Source organism: Zonotrichia leucophrys, chromosome 27 (genome assembly GCF_028769735.1).
Source record: "Zonotrichia leucophrys gambelii isolate GWCS_2022_RI chromosome 27, RI_Zleu_2.0, whole genome shotgun sequence".
NCBI lineage: Eukaryota > Metazoa > Chordata > Aves > Passeriformes > Passerellidae > Zonotrichia > Zonotrichia leucophrys.
In genome coordinates this window covers 5,520,052-5,535,788 of record NC_088196.1, presented here as the reverse complement: position 1 = coordinate 5,535,788, position 15,737 = coordinate 5,520,052, and the positions used below count along the sequence as shown (strand labels likewise).

Genomic DNA, 15,737 nt, shown 5'->3' with positions numbered 1-15,737 from the left:
GAGCAGAGGCTGCAGCGTTAATTAATTTAATTACTCCAAGCGGGTAACGAGCCAAGCTCCCTCCGGGCTCCCTTTCCTTCGAGGCGCGGCTGCGTCTCCCAAAATCCCAACGGGATTGGGGTGGGAATGGGGTGGGAATTCAATTCAACCTCTCCCAAAATCCCAACGGGATTGGGGTGGGAATGGGTGGTCCAGGAATTCTCCCCAAAATCCACCCCAACCCCTCCTCATGGAGCTTGGTTTGCCCAGGGCTCAGATTTGGGGCGATTTCTGCAGATTTGACTCCACCTTCCCACTCTTATCCCAGAGCTGGGATTTTCCACCCCGAATTTCCCCCAGAAGGTGAAAAATAAAGGCAAAAAAACCCCAAAAGAGGGAATTCCGTAGAGAAATCCGTGGGTTCCTCTGGGAATTCCATCCCAACACCCAACCCCAACCTCTGCTTTCTCAGGACCCAGATTTGGGGCGATTTCTGCAGATTTGAGTTGACTCCACCTTCCCACTCCCACTCCTCAGCTGGGATTTTCCACCCCGAATTTCCCCCAGAAGGTGAAAAATAAAGGCAAAAAAAGGCCCAAAACAGAGAATTCTGTAGAGAAATCCGTGGGTTCCTCTGGGAATTCCAACCCCAATCTCTGTTTTCTCAGGACCCAGATTTGGGAGGATTTTTTACAGATTTGACCCCACAGCTGGGATTTCGCACCCCGGATCTCCCCCGGAAGGTGGAAAATAAAGATAAAAAAAGGCCAAAAGAGGGAATTCGGTAGAGAAATCGGTGTTTACTGGCAGGAGAGCAGCAGCAGCAGCAGGGCTGTCCCCAGGGGTGTCACATGGCGAACAGGATCAGGAATGCCACCATCAGGCAGAAGAGCCCCATGGCCTCGGACAGCGCAAAGCCCAGGATGGCGTACGAGAAGAGCTGCTGCTTCAGAGAGGGGTTCCTGGAACGGGAATAGAGGGAGAAAAATGGGAAATAATGGAGGGCAAAATGGGAATGGGGGAGAAGAGCTGCTGCTTCAGAGAGGTTCCTGCAATGGAACAGGAGAAAAATGGAATGGAAGGAAAATGGAATGGGGATGGAATGGGAAAGGGAATGGTGGAAAAGAGCTGCTGCTTCAAGAGGGGTTCCTGCAATGGGAAAGAGAATGGGAATGGAAATGGGAATGGATGGAATGGAAAAAGAGCTGCTGCTTCAGAAGGTTCCTGAAAATGAATAAGGGAGAAAAATGGGAATGGGAAATTGGGAATGGGAATGGGGAAAAGAGCTGCTGCTTCAGAGAGGGGTTCCTGCAGTGGGAACAGAGGGAGAAAAATGGGAATGGGAAAGGAAAAATGGGAATGGGAAATGGGAATGGGGAGAAGAGCTGCTGCTTCAGAGAGGGGTTCCTGCAATGGGAATAGAGGGAGAAAAATGGGAATGGGAAATTGGGAATGGGGATGGGGAAATGGGATGGGAAATGGATGCGAAATGGAATGGGATGGGAATGGGGATGGGGAAAAGAGCTGCTGCTTCAGGGATGGGTTCCTGGAATGGAACAAGAACGGAATGGAATGGGAAATGGGATGGGAAATGGAATGGGATGGAATGGGAATTGGGAATGGGAATGGGGAAATGGGATGGGAAATGGGAAATTGGAATGGGATGGGAAAATGGGGAAATGGGATGGGGAAAGGGGATGGGAAGAGCTGCTCTTCAGGGATGGGTCCTGAAATGGGAACAGAGGGAAAAATGGAATGGGAAATTGGGAATGGGAATGGGAAATGGGAATGGAAATTGGGGAATGGGGGAAATTGGGAATGGGATGGGGGAAATGGGAATGGGAAATTGGGAATGGGGATGGGGAAATGGGAATGGGGAAATGGGGAAGGGGGAACAGGGCAATGGGGAGTGGAAATGGGAAAGGGGAATGATGCCCCAAACCAGGGAATGAAAGTAGGGAATGACACCAGGGAATGACACCAGGGAATCTCCAACCCAGAGGATGAATCCAGGGAATGACACCAGGAAATCCCAAACCAAGGAATAAACACAGGGAATGACCCCAGGGCAGCTGGGATGGCACAGGATTGAACAGAATAATTAATTATATTTTTGAATATTTAATTAATTAGATTTTTGAATATTTAATTAATTATATTTTTGAATATTTAATTAATTATATTTTTGAATATTATTGGATTATTTTAATTGAATATTTAACTGAATATTAGTGGATTATTTTAATTGAATATTTAACTGAATATTAGCGGATTATTTTAACTGAATATTAGCGGATTATTTTAAGAGAAGAATCATTCTAATAGAACGGATTACCCTAATAAAATAATTATTTTAACAGAATAATGAGATTATTTTAATAGAATAGATGATGTTGAGATAATAACACTGTTCTATTAGAATAGCTGTTTTAACAGAGTGCATGATTTTTAAAAGAACAGTGGATTCTTTTTAGGAGAAGAATGGATTATTTAAATAAACGGATTATTTTAAGAGGAAAATTGATTGCTTTAATATAATGAATTAATTTAATAGAAGGAATGGCCCCAAATGCTGGGGAATGGCCCCAAATCCTGGGAAAAGCCCAAACTCCTGGGGAATGGCCCCAAATCTTGGGGAATGGCCCCAAATCTTGGGGAATGGCCCCAAATCCCAGGGAATGGCCCCAAATCCCAGGGAATGGCCCCAAATCCCAGGGCAGTCCCACCTGGCACAGCCAATGATGAGGCTCCCGAACACGGTGCCCATCCCCTGTCCCTCTGTCTGTCCCTGTCCCCCTGTCTGTCCCTGTCCCCCTGTCCCTGTCCCCCTGTCTGTCCCTGTCCCTCTGTCTGTCCCTGTCCCCCTGTCTGTCCCTGTCCCTGTCCCTGTCCCCCTGTCTGTCCCTATCCGTGTCTCACCTGGCGTATCCGATGATGAGGCTCCCGAACACGGTGCCCATCCCCTGTCCCCCTGTCCATCCCTGTCCCTCTGTCCCTGTCCCCCTGTCCCTCCCTGTCCCCTGTCTTCCCCTGCATCCCTGTCCCCTATCCCGCGTCCCTGGCGTATCCGATGATGAGGCTCCCGAACACGGTGCCGATCCCCGCCCCCGAGCCCGCCACGCCCACGGTGGCGGCGCCGGCCCCGATGAACTTGGCGGCCGTGTCGATGTCCCGGGCCAGCGGCGAACTGCGGAACTGCCGCCGGGGCTGCGGCGCGGCCAGCGCCACCTGCCGGACACAGCGCGGACAGCCATGGGGACACAGCAGGGACACGGGGACAGCTCAGGGGACATGGGGACACATCAGGGGACAGGGCAGGGACAGGCAGGGACACCTCGGGGACATGGGGACACATCAGGGATATGGGGACACATCAGGGACAGGCAGGGACAGCTCGGGGACAGCAGCCAGCTGCGGAACTGCCGCAAGGCCAGCGCCACCTGCCGGACACAGCGCGGACAGCCATGGGGACACAGCAGGGACACGGGGACAGGCAGGGACATGGGGACACATCAGGGACATGGGGACACATCAGGGACACGGGGACAGGCAGGGACATGGGGACACATCAGGGGACAGGGCAGGGACAGGCAGGGACAGCTTGGGGACATGGGGACAGGACAGGGGCATAGGGACAGGGCAGGGGACAGGCAGGGACATGGGGACACATCAGGGACATGGGGACAGGACAGGGACAGGCAGGGACATGGGGACAGGGCAGGGACATGGGGACACAGCAGGGACATGGGGACATAGCAGGGACATGGGACAGGACAGGGACATGGGGACAGTCAGGGACATGGGGAACAGGACATGGGGACACATCAGGGACAGGGCAGGACATGGGGACAGGGCAGGGACATGGGGACAGCTCAGGGACATGGGGACACATCAGGGATATGGGGACACATCAGGGACATGGGGACACTTCAGGGACAGCTTGGGGACATGGGGACAGGGCAGGGACAGGCAGGGACAGCTCAGGGGACATGGGGACACATCAGGGACATGGGGACAGGACAGGGACAGCTCAGGGACATGGGGACACATCAGGGGACAGGCAGGGACATGGGGACACATCAGGGACATGGGGACAGGGCAGGGACACGGGGACACATCAGGGACATGGGACAGGACAGGGGACAGCTCAGGGCTGGCACTTAGCACGGGAAGGGGGGCGCTGGTCCTGACCAACAGCATGAGGAAGGACGATGAGGATGAGGATGGAAGATGAAGGATGAAGGAGCAGGACGGGGATGAAGGATCAGGACAAAGTGTGAGGATAAAGGTGAGGGATCAGGATGGGGACAAAGGATCAGGATGAGGATGGGGATGAAGGATCAGGGTGAGGATGAGGATGGGGATGAAGGATCGGGGTGAGATAGGATGAGGATCAGGTGAGGATGAGGATGAGGATGGGGATGAAGGATCAGGATGAGGATGGGGATGAAGGATCGGGGTGAGGATGAGGGATCAGGATGGGGATGAAGGATCAGGATGAGGATGAGGATGGGGTGCAGGATCGGGATGAGGATGAGGATGAGGATGGGGATGCAGGATCAGGGTGAGGATGAGGATGAAGGATCAGGGTGAGGATGAGGATGGGGATGAAGGATCGGGGTGAGGATGAGGATGGGGATGAAGGATCAGGATCAGGATGAGGATGGGGATGAAGGATCAGGGTGAGGATGAGGATGGGGATGAAGGATCGGGGTGAGGATGAGGATGGGGATGAAGGATCGGGGTGAGGATGAGGATGAGGATGAGGATGAGGATGAGGGATGCAGGATCAGGTGAGGATGGGGATGGGGATGCAGGATCAGGGGAGGATGGGGATGAAGGATCAGGATGGGGATGAAGGATCGGGGTGAGGATGGGGATGCAGGATCAGGGGAGGATGAGGATGAGGATGGGGATGCAGGATCAGGGGAGGATGAGGATGGGGCCCAAGGCCAGGCTGCCTCACCTGCGCGCTCTCCTCAGGCCGGCTGAACACAGCCACGGACACGGGCCTGGCCAGAGCCCTGGAGCAGCAGCGGAACTGCAGGGACAGCACGGGGACACCTGGGGACACCGGGCCAGCCCAGCCCAGCCTCCCCTGAACCCCACCCCAAACCCTGCAGCCGCTCCCTGCGAGCACAGCTCAGCATCCCCAACCCTCCGGTGTTTTATGGAGCTCTGAAACCCCCCTAAAAAATCCCAAAACTGGCCAATGAAGGTTTATCAATGCAGGAGTTTCTGTCCCTGGACCAACCCCACACCCCCCAGGCTGAGCACAGCCAGGTGCCAGCCCCAGAAAATCCCATTATTCCCATTTTTCCCCCCATTTTCTCCCAGGAACGAAAGGGATTCCAGAGGCAGCCAAGGGAACCCTGCTGTGCTGCAGGGAGGGAGCAGCCCTGGGGCTGAGCTCGGTGCCAGCCACTCACTCACACGTGGCACCAGAGGTCACCTTGTCCCCTCCCTCGCTGCTCGGAGCCCGGCTGGAACCGCCCGGATCCAGCTCACACAGGGCAGGAACCCCAAATCCCAAATTCCCAAATTCCTCAAATCCCAAATCCCTCAATTCCCAAATTCCCCAAATCCCAAATTCCCCAAATCCCAAATTCCCCAAATCCCCAAATCCAGCTCAGGCAGGGCAGGAACCCCAAATCCCAAATCCCCAATCCCCAAATCCCAAATCCCAAATTCCCAATTCCCCAAATCCCAAATTCCCAAATCCCCAAATCCCAAATCCCCAAATCCCCCAAATCCCAAATTCCCAAATCCCAAATCCCAAATCCCAAATCCCCAAATCCCAAATCCCCAAATCCCCAATCCCCAAATTCCCCAAATCCCAAATTCCCAAATCCCCAAATTCCCAAATCCCAAATTCCCAAATCCCCAAATCCCAAATTCCCCAAATCCCAAATTCCCAAATCCCAAATCCCAAATCCCCAATTCCCAATCCCAAATCCCCAATCCCCAAATCCCAAATTCCCAAATCCCAAAATCCCCAAATTCCCAAATCCCAAATCCCAAATCCCCAAATCCCAAATCCCCAAATCCCCAATTCCCAAATTCCCAAATCCCAAATTCCCAAATCCCCAAATCCCAAATTCCCCAAATCCCCAATCCCCAAATCCCTCAATTCCCAAATCCCCAAATCCCAAATCCAATTCCCAAATCCCCAAATTCCCAAATCCCCAAATTCCCAAATCCCTCAATTCCCAAATTCCTCAATTCCCAAATCCCAAATCCTCAAATCCCAAATCCTCAAATCCCAAATTCCCCAAATCCCCAATTCCCACCAGGAATCACCTACCAGCGCTGGGGAGCTGAGGAGAGCCACGGGAGCCTGCATGGTGCTGGATGATCTGCCACAGAAAAACCACAGGAATTATAAATAAAATTTAAACCAAAACCAACGGTGCTGCTGTGAGCAGGCCAGCCCTGCGGGGTCACACACGGCTCGGAGCTGTCCCCAACACGGGGCACTGTCCCCAAGGTTGTGTCCTCAGGGCTTTGTCCCACTGACCCCGCTGTGTCCCCGGGCCTTTAACCCCATTGTGTCCGCAGGGATTTAACCCCATTGTGTCCGCAGGGATTTAACCCCACTGTGTCCCCAATGTCCCCAAGGATTTACCCCATTGTGTCCCCAGGGATTTACCCCACTGTGTCCCCAATGTCCCCAAGGTTTTACCCCATTGTGTCCCCAATGTCCCCAGGGATTTACCCCACTGTGTCCCCAAGGATTTACCCCATTGTGTCCCAGGATTTACCCACTGTGTCCCCAAAGTCCCCAAGGTTTTACCCCACTGTGTCCCCAAAGTCCCCAAGGTTTTACCCCATTGTGTCCCCCGGGATTTAACCCCACTGTGTCCCCAAGGTTTTACCCCACTGTGTCCCCAATGTCCCCAAGGTTTTACCCCATTGTGTCCCCAATGTCCCCAAGGTTTTACCCCACTGTGTCCCCAAGGTTTTACCCCATTGTGTCCCCAATGTCCCCAAGGATTTACCCCATTGTGTCCCCAGTGTCCCCAAGGATTTACCCCACTGTGTCCCCAGGGATTTAACCCCATTGTGTCCCCAATGTCCCCAAGGATTTACCCCACTGTGTCCCCAATGTCCCCAAGGTTTTACCCCACTGTGTCCCCAAGGTTTTACCCCACTGTGTCCCCAATGTCCCCAAGGATTTACCCCATTGTGTCCCCAAGGTTTTACCCCACTGTGTCCCCAATGTCCCCAAGGTTTTACCCCATTGTGTCCCCAAGGATTTACCCCATTGTGTCCCCAATGTCCCCAAGGATTTACCTCATTGTGTCCCAAGGTTTTACCCCACTGTGTCCCCAATGTCCCCAATGTCTTACCCCACTGTGTCCCCAATGTCCCCAAGGATTTACCCCATTGTGTCCCCAATGTCCCCAGGGATTTACTCCATTGTGTCCCCAAGGATTTACCCCACTGTGTCCCCAATGTCCCCAGGGATTTACCCCATTGTGTCCCCAATGTCCCCAAGGTTTTACCCCACTGTGTCCCCAAGGATTTACCCCATTGTGTCCCCAATGTCCCCAAGGTTTTGATTCACCATGTCCCCAAGACTTTGTCCCCACTCTGTCCCCAAGGTTTTAACCCCACCCTGTCCCCAAGGATTTAACCCCACCCAGCCCACACCATGTCCTCAAGGTTTTGTTCTGTGTCCCCAAGACTTTGTCCCCACCGTGTCCCCAAGGTTTTAACCCCTCCGCGTCCCGACTTGTCCCCACCGTGTCCCCAAAGTTTTAACCCCACCGTGTCCCCGAGGCTTTAACCCCCGTGTCCCCACGGTTTAACCTCCCCGTCCCCTCCGCGTCCCCGGCTGTCCCTCCGCCCTCACCCGGCCCGTGTCCTCCCCGTTAATCCCCGCTCGGTGCCTGTCCCGGTCGGCTCCTCCCGCCCTCCCTCGCACCGCGGCGCCCTCACAACCCCCGAGGGCAGCGCAGGCCCCACCGCCCGCCGGGCAGCGAAGGGCACGGCCCCAGCGAGCATCGGCCGGGCCCGCGGCTCTGCCCGGCAGCCCCGGGAGCCGCGGTAGCCCCGGGATGTGCGGGCAGGGCCGGGCCGGGTCCCACCTGCGCGGGGTCCGCTCGGGCCGGCGGCGGCAGCGGCTCTGTGGGCAGCGTCACCTTGGCCGTGTCCCCCCCGGCGTCCTCCGCGCCCATTGGCTGCCGCCGCGCGCGCGCGCCCGCGCCCGCCCTCCCCATTGGTCGAGCGCCGAGGAAACCCCGCCTCCCCGCATCCGGGCATGGCGGGAAGGAGGAGGGTGGGGAGGGGCGGGGATGAGGGTGGTGATTGGTGGGTTGAGGACGGGGGCGGTCGGTGATTGGGTGAGGCAGCTGTCAATCTGGCTGTGGGCGGGAAGGGGGCGGGGCCAGTGGCGTGAGGGAGGGTTTGGGGTGAGGAGAGAGTTTGTGGGGTTAAAAGGGTTTTTTTTGTGTTAAAAAGGGTTTGTGGGGTTAAAAAGAGGGTTTGTGGGGTTAAAAAGAGGGTTTGTGGGACCAGGGAGGGTCCTGTGGGATCTGGGAAGTTTTTTTGGGGTCAGAGAAGGTTCTGTAGGACCAGGAAGGGTTCTGTGGGGTCAGAAACGTCGCATTTCAGCTCGGGATTAAACTCCTTTATTTTTATATAATACCTCCTGTATTATTATTATTATTTGCCATTTTTGTTATGATTTCTCCTTTATTTCACCACCTGCTTCCTCCCGCCGTGCCCGTGAGAATTCCATGGAAATCCTGGAGTTATGCGGCCCTGACAGGGGAAAAAAAACCCCAAAATTTCTAAAAATTCCCCTCAAGGCTTCTTTGGGAATGTGATCACAAAAAAAAAACTTAAATTCTGGGGGATTTTGGGATTTCAGGGACTCACGTGGGCCTGCAGAGCTCGCCCGACAGCAGCCACGTCAGGAATTCCTGCTCCCAAAATTCCCTCAGGCCCTCGGAGCCTTCCAGAGCTGGAAAACTGCAAAAAAATAATATTTAAAAATCCAATTCATATTTTAAAAATATTTATTTTTTTAATATTTTAAAATTTAATTCAGTGAAAACAGAATTAAAGGGAAAAAAATTCCTGGTTTAGCATCTCCTTCTCCCAGTCCTACATTCAATTTTAATATTTTCTTGCTGGGATAAAGACCCCAAAAAATTGGTTTTCATCTGGAAAAGGGGAAATTCTTTGGGTTTTGGGATGGCTGGGATGGGGTTTTCTGAGGGTTTGGCCCCAAAATCCTCTGGGAACCCCAAAATCGGCTTTTGTCCCCCACCCCAAACCCTCATTTCTGGAGGTGTTTTTATGGAAAAGTGTAAAAATTACAAATACCCTCAAATTCCATAAAAATAACAGCAAAAAAAAAAAAAATCCCCAAGTTCTGTACAAAACACAAAAAAATCCCAAAATTTCTGTACAAAACACAACAAATCCTCCCCAGTTCCATTAAAAACCCCACAATACCCTGAATTCCAACAAATTCCTGAATTCCATTAAACCAGGCCCAAAAATGCCCCAAATTTCCATTAAAAACCCAACAAATCCCCCGAATACAAAAAAAAACCTCCAAAAAGACCCCAAATTCTGCACAAATCCCCAAATTCCCATTAAAAACCCAACAAATCCCTGAATTCCATTTAAAAAACCCCTCAAAAATAACCCAAACTTCCATTAAAAACCCGACTGCTCCCCCAAATTCCATATAAAGAAATCCCAAAAATACCCTAAATTTCCATTAAATAAACCCCCAAAATACCCTACATTTCCATTTTAAAAGAACCCTCAAAAATAACCCAAACTTCCATTAAAAACCCGACTGCTCCCCCAAATCCCATATAAAGAAATCCCAAAAATACCCTAAATTTCCTTTAAAAAGCCCACATATACCCTAAATTTCCATTTAAAAAACCCCAAAAATACCCTAAATTTCCATTTTAAAAAACCCCTCAAAAATAACCCAAACTTCCATTAAAAACCCGACTGCTCCCCCAAATCCCATATAAAGAAATCCCAAAAATACCCTAAATTTCCTTTAAAAACCCCAAAAATATCCTAAATTTCCTTTAAAAAACCCCAAAAATCCTCCAAATTTCCATTAAAAACCCAACAAATCCCTGAATTCCATTTAAAACACCCCTCAAAAATAACCCAAACTTCCATTAAAAACCCGACTGCTCCCCCAAATCCCATATAAAGAAACTCCAAAAATACCCTAAATTTCCTTTAAAAAGCCCAAAAATACCCTAAATTTCCATTAAATAAACCCCCAAAATACCCTACATTTCCATTTTAAAAGAACCCTCAAAAATAACCCAAACTTCCATTAAAAACCCGACTGCTCCCCCAAATCCCATATAAAGAAATCCCAAAAATACCCTAAATTTCCTTTAAAAAAACCCCAAAAAATCCCCTAAATTTCCATTTAAAAACCCCAAATTCCCATAAAAACCCCAAATCCCGGCCTCACCTCTGCTTTTCCCGGTTTTTCCAGAGCCACCCCAGGAACGTTTTGGCTCCCGGGGTTCCAAAATCGGAATTTTCCCCATCCCCGGCCCCTTTTGGGGTCTCCGCCTCCCTCCTGAGCAGCTCCGCGCCGTCACTGGGACAGGAAAAATTGGGGAAAAACGGGAAAATTCCCGAAATGATCCCAAAATTCCAGCAGAGGGTGCCAGGATCCCGCTGTGGCGGAAATCCCAGGGGAAAAATAATGGGAAAAATGGGAAAATCCTAATGGTAAAGAGGGGAAAACAGCCGGGATTTGGGAATTGGGAATTTGGGGGTTCTGGAATTGGGAAATTTGAGGAATTGGGGGTTTGGGAATTTGGGGATTTGGGGAGTTTGGGATTCGGGATTTGGGAAATTGGGGAGTTGAGGAATTGAAGAATTTGGGAATAGGGCATTTTGGGAAATTCAGGAAAACCGGGGATTTGGGGTATTCGGGAATTTGGGGAATGCATTAATTGGGGGATTGAGGAATTTGGGGATTCGGGCTTTGAAGAATTTGGGAATTGGTGGAATTGGGGAATTCAGGAATTTGGGGATTCTGGAATTAGGGAATTGGGGATTTGGGAACTTGGGGAATTGATGAATGTGGGAATTGGGGAGTTTGGGAAATTGGGAATATGGGAATTGGGAATTCGGGAATTGGGGGATTCAGGAGTTCGGGAATTGAGGAATTTGGGACATTGGGAATTGGAGAATTCAGGAATTGGGGAGTTTGGGAATTGGGGAATTGGGGAATTCAGGAATTAGGGAATTCAGGAATTAGGGAACTGGGGATTTGGGAACTGGGGAATTTGGGAATTCAGGAATTAGGGAACTGGGGATTTGGGAACTGGGGAATTAGGGAATTCAGGAATTAGGGAACTGGGGAATTCAGGAACTGGGGAATTTGGGAATTCAGGAGTTGGGGAGATTCAGAATTGGGTGATTGGGGAGATTGAGGGATTTGGGGAATTGAGGGATTCAGAAATTCAGGAATTGGGGAATTGAGGAATTTGGGGAATATGGGAATTGGGGAGTTTGGGAATTGGTCAATGGGGAATCGAAGAATTCAGGACTTGGTGAATTGGGGAATTGAGGACATTGGGAATTGGGGGTTTCAGGAATTGAGGAATTGGGGAATTGAGGATATTGGGAATCGGGGATTCAGGAATTCAGGAATTCGGGAATTCAGGAATTCAGGAATTCAGGAATTCAGGAATTCAGGAATTCGGGAATTCGGGAATTGGGGGATTTGTGGCCAGGCGCTCACTGGCTTTTCTTCTCGCGCCGGGCCAGCAGCCACTCCACGAAGTTCTTGCGCAGGACGTGGTCCATGGTGCGGCTGTAATCGCTGGCCAGCGTGGCCTCGGAGTAACGGCGGGACAGACGGACAGCGGGGACAGCGGGGCCGGCACTGGGACAGACGGACAGCGGGGTCAGGGGACAGAGGGGACACACGGACAGCGGGGACGGACGGACAGCGGGGATAGACGGGCCGGCACTGGGACAGACGGACAGAGGGGTCAGGGGACAGCAGGGACAGACGGACAGCGGGGACAGCGGGGCCGGCACTGGGACCGACGGACAGCGGGGACAGGAGGACACACGGACAGCAGGGACAGCACTAGGACAGACGGACAGCACTGGGACAGATGGACAGCGGGGTCAGGGGACAGCAGGGACACACGGACAGCGGGGACAGACGGGCTGGCACTGGGACAGATGGACAGCGGGGCCAGGGGACAGAGGGGACACACGGACAGCCAGGACACACGGACAGCGGGGACAGACGGGCCGGCACTGGACAGATGGACAGAGGGGTCAGGGGACAGCACTGGGACAGATGGACAGCGGGGCCAGAGGGACAGCGGGGACAGCGGGGCCGGCACTGGGACAGACGGACAGCGGGGTCAGGGGACACATGGACAGCAGGGACAGCACTAGGACAGACGGACAGACGGACAGCACTGGGACAGAGGTGACAGATGGACAGCGGGGACAGGGGGACAGAGGGGACAGACGGGCCGGCACTGGGACGGACGGACAGCGGGGTCAGAGGAACAACAGGGACAGACGGACAGGGGGGACACACGGACAGCGGGGACAGACAGGCTGGACAGATGGACAGGGGGGTCAGCAGGACAGCGGGGACAGCACTGGGACACACGGACAGCGGGGACAGACAGGCTGATCCCATGGGTTTGGGGCGGATTCCCTGGATTTGGGGCTGATCCAGGGAGCCCGCGCCAAATCCATGGATTCCGGCCCGAGGGGCAGGAGGAGGCTCCCGGTCCCCGGGGCCGTTCCCGTTCCTGGTTCCCCGGGGCCATTCCCGGTTTTCCGGGGCCATTCCCGGTTCCCCATCCCGATCCCATTCCCGGTTCCCGTTCCCCGCTCCCCCCGGGGCCGTTCCCGGTTCCCCATTCCCGTTCCCCGTTCCGGTTCCCGCTCACCCCGGGGCCGTTCCCGGTTCCCCATTCCCGTTCCCCGTTCCCGTTCCCCGCTCCCCCCGGGGCCATTCCCTGTTCCCCATTCCCGTTCCCATTCCCGGTTCCCGTTCCCCGCTCCCCCCGGGGCCGTTCCCGGTTCCCCATTCCCATTCCCGGTTCCCGTTCCCCCCGGGGCCATTCCCGGTTCCCCATTCCCGTTCCCGGTTCCCGTTCCCCGCTCACCCCGGGGCCGTTCCCGGTTCCCCATTCCCGTTCCCGGTTCCCGTTCCCCGCTCACCCCGGGCCATTCCCGGTTCCCCATTCCCGGTTCCCGTTCCCCGCTCACCCCGCGCTCTCCTCCGCGCACGCCGCTCCCAGCCCGGCCAGCAGCAGCAGCGGCAGCGCCCGCAGCGCCCGCAGCGACATCTTCGGCTTCCCGGGACCACCGGGACAGCGATCGGGATCTCCGGGACCACCGGCACCTGCGGCTCCTTCCGGCAGCACGGGAGGCTCGGGATGCGATCCCGTCCCGCAGAATTCCCGGCCAAATCCCCCATCCCAAATCCCCCATCCCAAATCCCCCATCCCAAATCCCCCATCCCAAATCCCCCATCCCAAATCCCCCATCCCAAATCCCCCATCCCAAATCCCCCATCCCAAATCCCCCATCCCAAATCCCCCATCCCAGAGCTCCGCCCCAAATCCCCCATCCCAAATTCCCCATCCCAAATCCCCCATCCCAAATTCCCCATCCCCAAATCCCCCATCCCAAATCCCCCATCCCAAATCCTCCATCCCAAATCTCCCATCCCAAATCCCCCATCCCAAATCCCTCATCCCAAATCTCCCATCCCAAATCCCCCATCCCAGAGCTCCTCCCCAAATCCCCCATCCCAAATCTCCCATCCCAAATTCCCCATCCCAAATCCCCCATCCCAGAGCTCATTCCCAAATTCCCTATCCCAAATTCCCCACCCCAAATTCCCCCTTTCCCAGCCCGTCCCGCTCCGCTCCCCAACTCCGCAATTCCCGGCCCTGGGATCGCCCAACCCCGCAGCTCCATCCCGGAGCGGGAATGGGAACGGGAACGGGAACGGGAATGGGAATGGGAATGGGAATGGGAATGGGAATGGGAATGGGAACGGGAATGGGAATGGGAATGGGAATGGGATGGGAACGGGAACGGGGGAAGGAATGGGAGGGGAATGGGAATGGGAAAATGGAGGAATGGGAATGGGAACGGAATGGGAATGGGAATGGGAATGGGAATGGGAATGGGAATGGGAACGGGAACGGGAATGGGGAATGGGAATGGGAATGGGAATGGGAATGGGAATGGGGAATGGGAATGGGAATGGGAATGGGAATGGGAACGGGAAGGGAATGGGAATGGGAATGGGAATGGGGAATGGGAATGGGAATGGGAATGGGAATGGGAATGGGAATGGAATGGGAATGGGAACGGGAATGGGAATGGGAATGGGAATGGGAATGGGAATGGGAATGGGAATGGGAATGGGAATGGGAATGGGAATGGGAATGGGGATGGGAATGGGAATGGGAATGGGAATGGGAATGGGAATGGGAATGGGAATGGGAATGGGAATGGGAATGGGAATGGGAATGTCCTGCAGGGAATCCCCATCCAATCCCCATCATCCCCTCCTGATCTGACTCCTGGGGGATTTTTTGGGGATGGATTAAATTTGGGATGGGGAACATCACTTATGGCAAACAATCCCATTGGCAGCAATGGGACGGAATCCTAAGATTTCCAAGGGTTTAAAAATTAAATAAAAAAGGAAAAAAAAAGGATTTCTAATAATCCATGGAACTGGGGACAGCTCTGCCTCCCTTCCAGGGAAATCCTGCACTGCCATTCCCTAAAATCCAGGCTCTGCTCCCTCTCCTCACATCCCAGAAATCCCCTCACAATTCCAGCATTTCCAGCTCCATCATGCCCAAAAATTACCCCAGAATTCCAATATTTCCCCCCCAGAATTCCCATTTCTCCCTGGAATTCCCATTTTCCCCTGGAATTCCCATATTTCCAAGAATTTCCATTTCCCCCAGAATTCCTATTTCCCCCCAGAATTCCCATTTCTCCCTGGGATTCACGTATTTCCCAAAATTCTCTTTTTTTCCCTGGAATTCCAGTTTTCCCTGGAATTCCCATTCCCCCCACAATTCCAGCATTTCCCCCTAGAATTCCCATTTCCCCCTGTAGTTCCAATTTTCCCCAGGATTCCCATTTTCCCCTGGAATTCCCATATTTCCAAGAATTTCCATTTCCCCCAGAATTCCTATTTCTCCCTGGAGTTCCCATTTCCCCCCAGAATTCCCATTTCTCCCTGGGATTCACATATTTCCCAAAATTCCCATTTTTTTTCTGGAATTCCAGTTTTCCCTGGAATTCCCATTCCCCCCACAATTCCAGCATTTCCCCCTAGAATTCCCATTTCCCCCTGTAGTTCCAATTTTCCCCAGGATTCCCATTTCTCCCTGGAATTCCCATATTTCCAAGAATTTCCATTTCCCTCAGAATTCCTATTTCTCCCTGGAGTTCCCATTTCCCCCAGAATTCCCATTTCCCCCCAGAATTTCCATTTCTCCCTGGGATTCACATATTCCCCAAAATTCCCTTTTTTTCCTGGAATTCCTGTTTTCCCTGGAATTCCCATATTTCCAAGAATTTCCATTTCCCCCAGAATTCCTATTTCTCCCTGGAGTTCCCATTTCCTCCCAGAATTCCCATTTCTCCCTGGGATTCACATATTTCCCAAAATTCCCATTTTTTTTCTGGAATTCCAGTTTTCCCTGAAATTCCCATTCCCCCCACAATTC

The 15,737-nt window shown here is 53.0% G+C and overlaps 2 protein-coding genes across 2 annotated transcripts; both read right to left on the bottom strand.

The window, feature by feature from the left end:
- Positions 1-759: 759 nt before the first annotated feature.
- On the bottom strand, positions 760-8,190 carry ATP5MC1 (ATP synthase membrane subunit c locus 1). The gene is made up of 5 exons (XM_064733591.1): positions 8,070-8,190; positions 6,284-6,335; positions 4,946-5,020; positions 3,042-3,207; positions 760-945 (listed from the first exon to the last, which is right to left on the bottom strand). The coding sequence occupies exons 2-5, from the start codon at positions 6,320-6,322 to the stop codon at positions 827-829; spliced, it is 399 nt and encodes a 132-aa protein (XP_064589661.1). The 5' UTR covers positions 6,323-6,335; positions 8,070-8,190; the 3' UTR covers positions 760-826.
- Positions 8,191-8,657: 467 nt separating this feature from the next.
- Positions 8,658-13,319, bottom strand: GIP (gastric inhibitory polypeptide). The gene is made up of 5 exons (XM_064733383.1): positions 13,240-13,319; positions 11,735-11,878; positions 10,448-10,579; positions 8,863-8,955; positions 8,658-8,745 (listed from the first exon to the last, which is right to left on the bottom strand). The coding sequence occupies exons 1-5, from the start codon at positions 13,317-13,319 to the stop codon at positions 8,736-8,738; spliced, it is 459 nt and encodes a 152-aa protein (XP_064589453.1). The 3' UTR covers positions 8,658-8,735.
- Between the last annotated feature and the right edge of the window lie 2,418 nt (positions 13,320-15,737).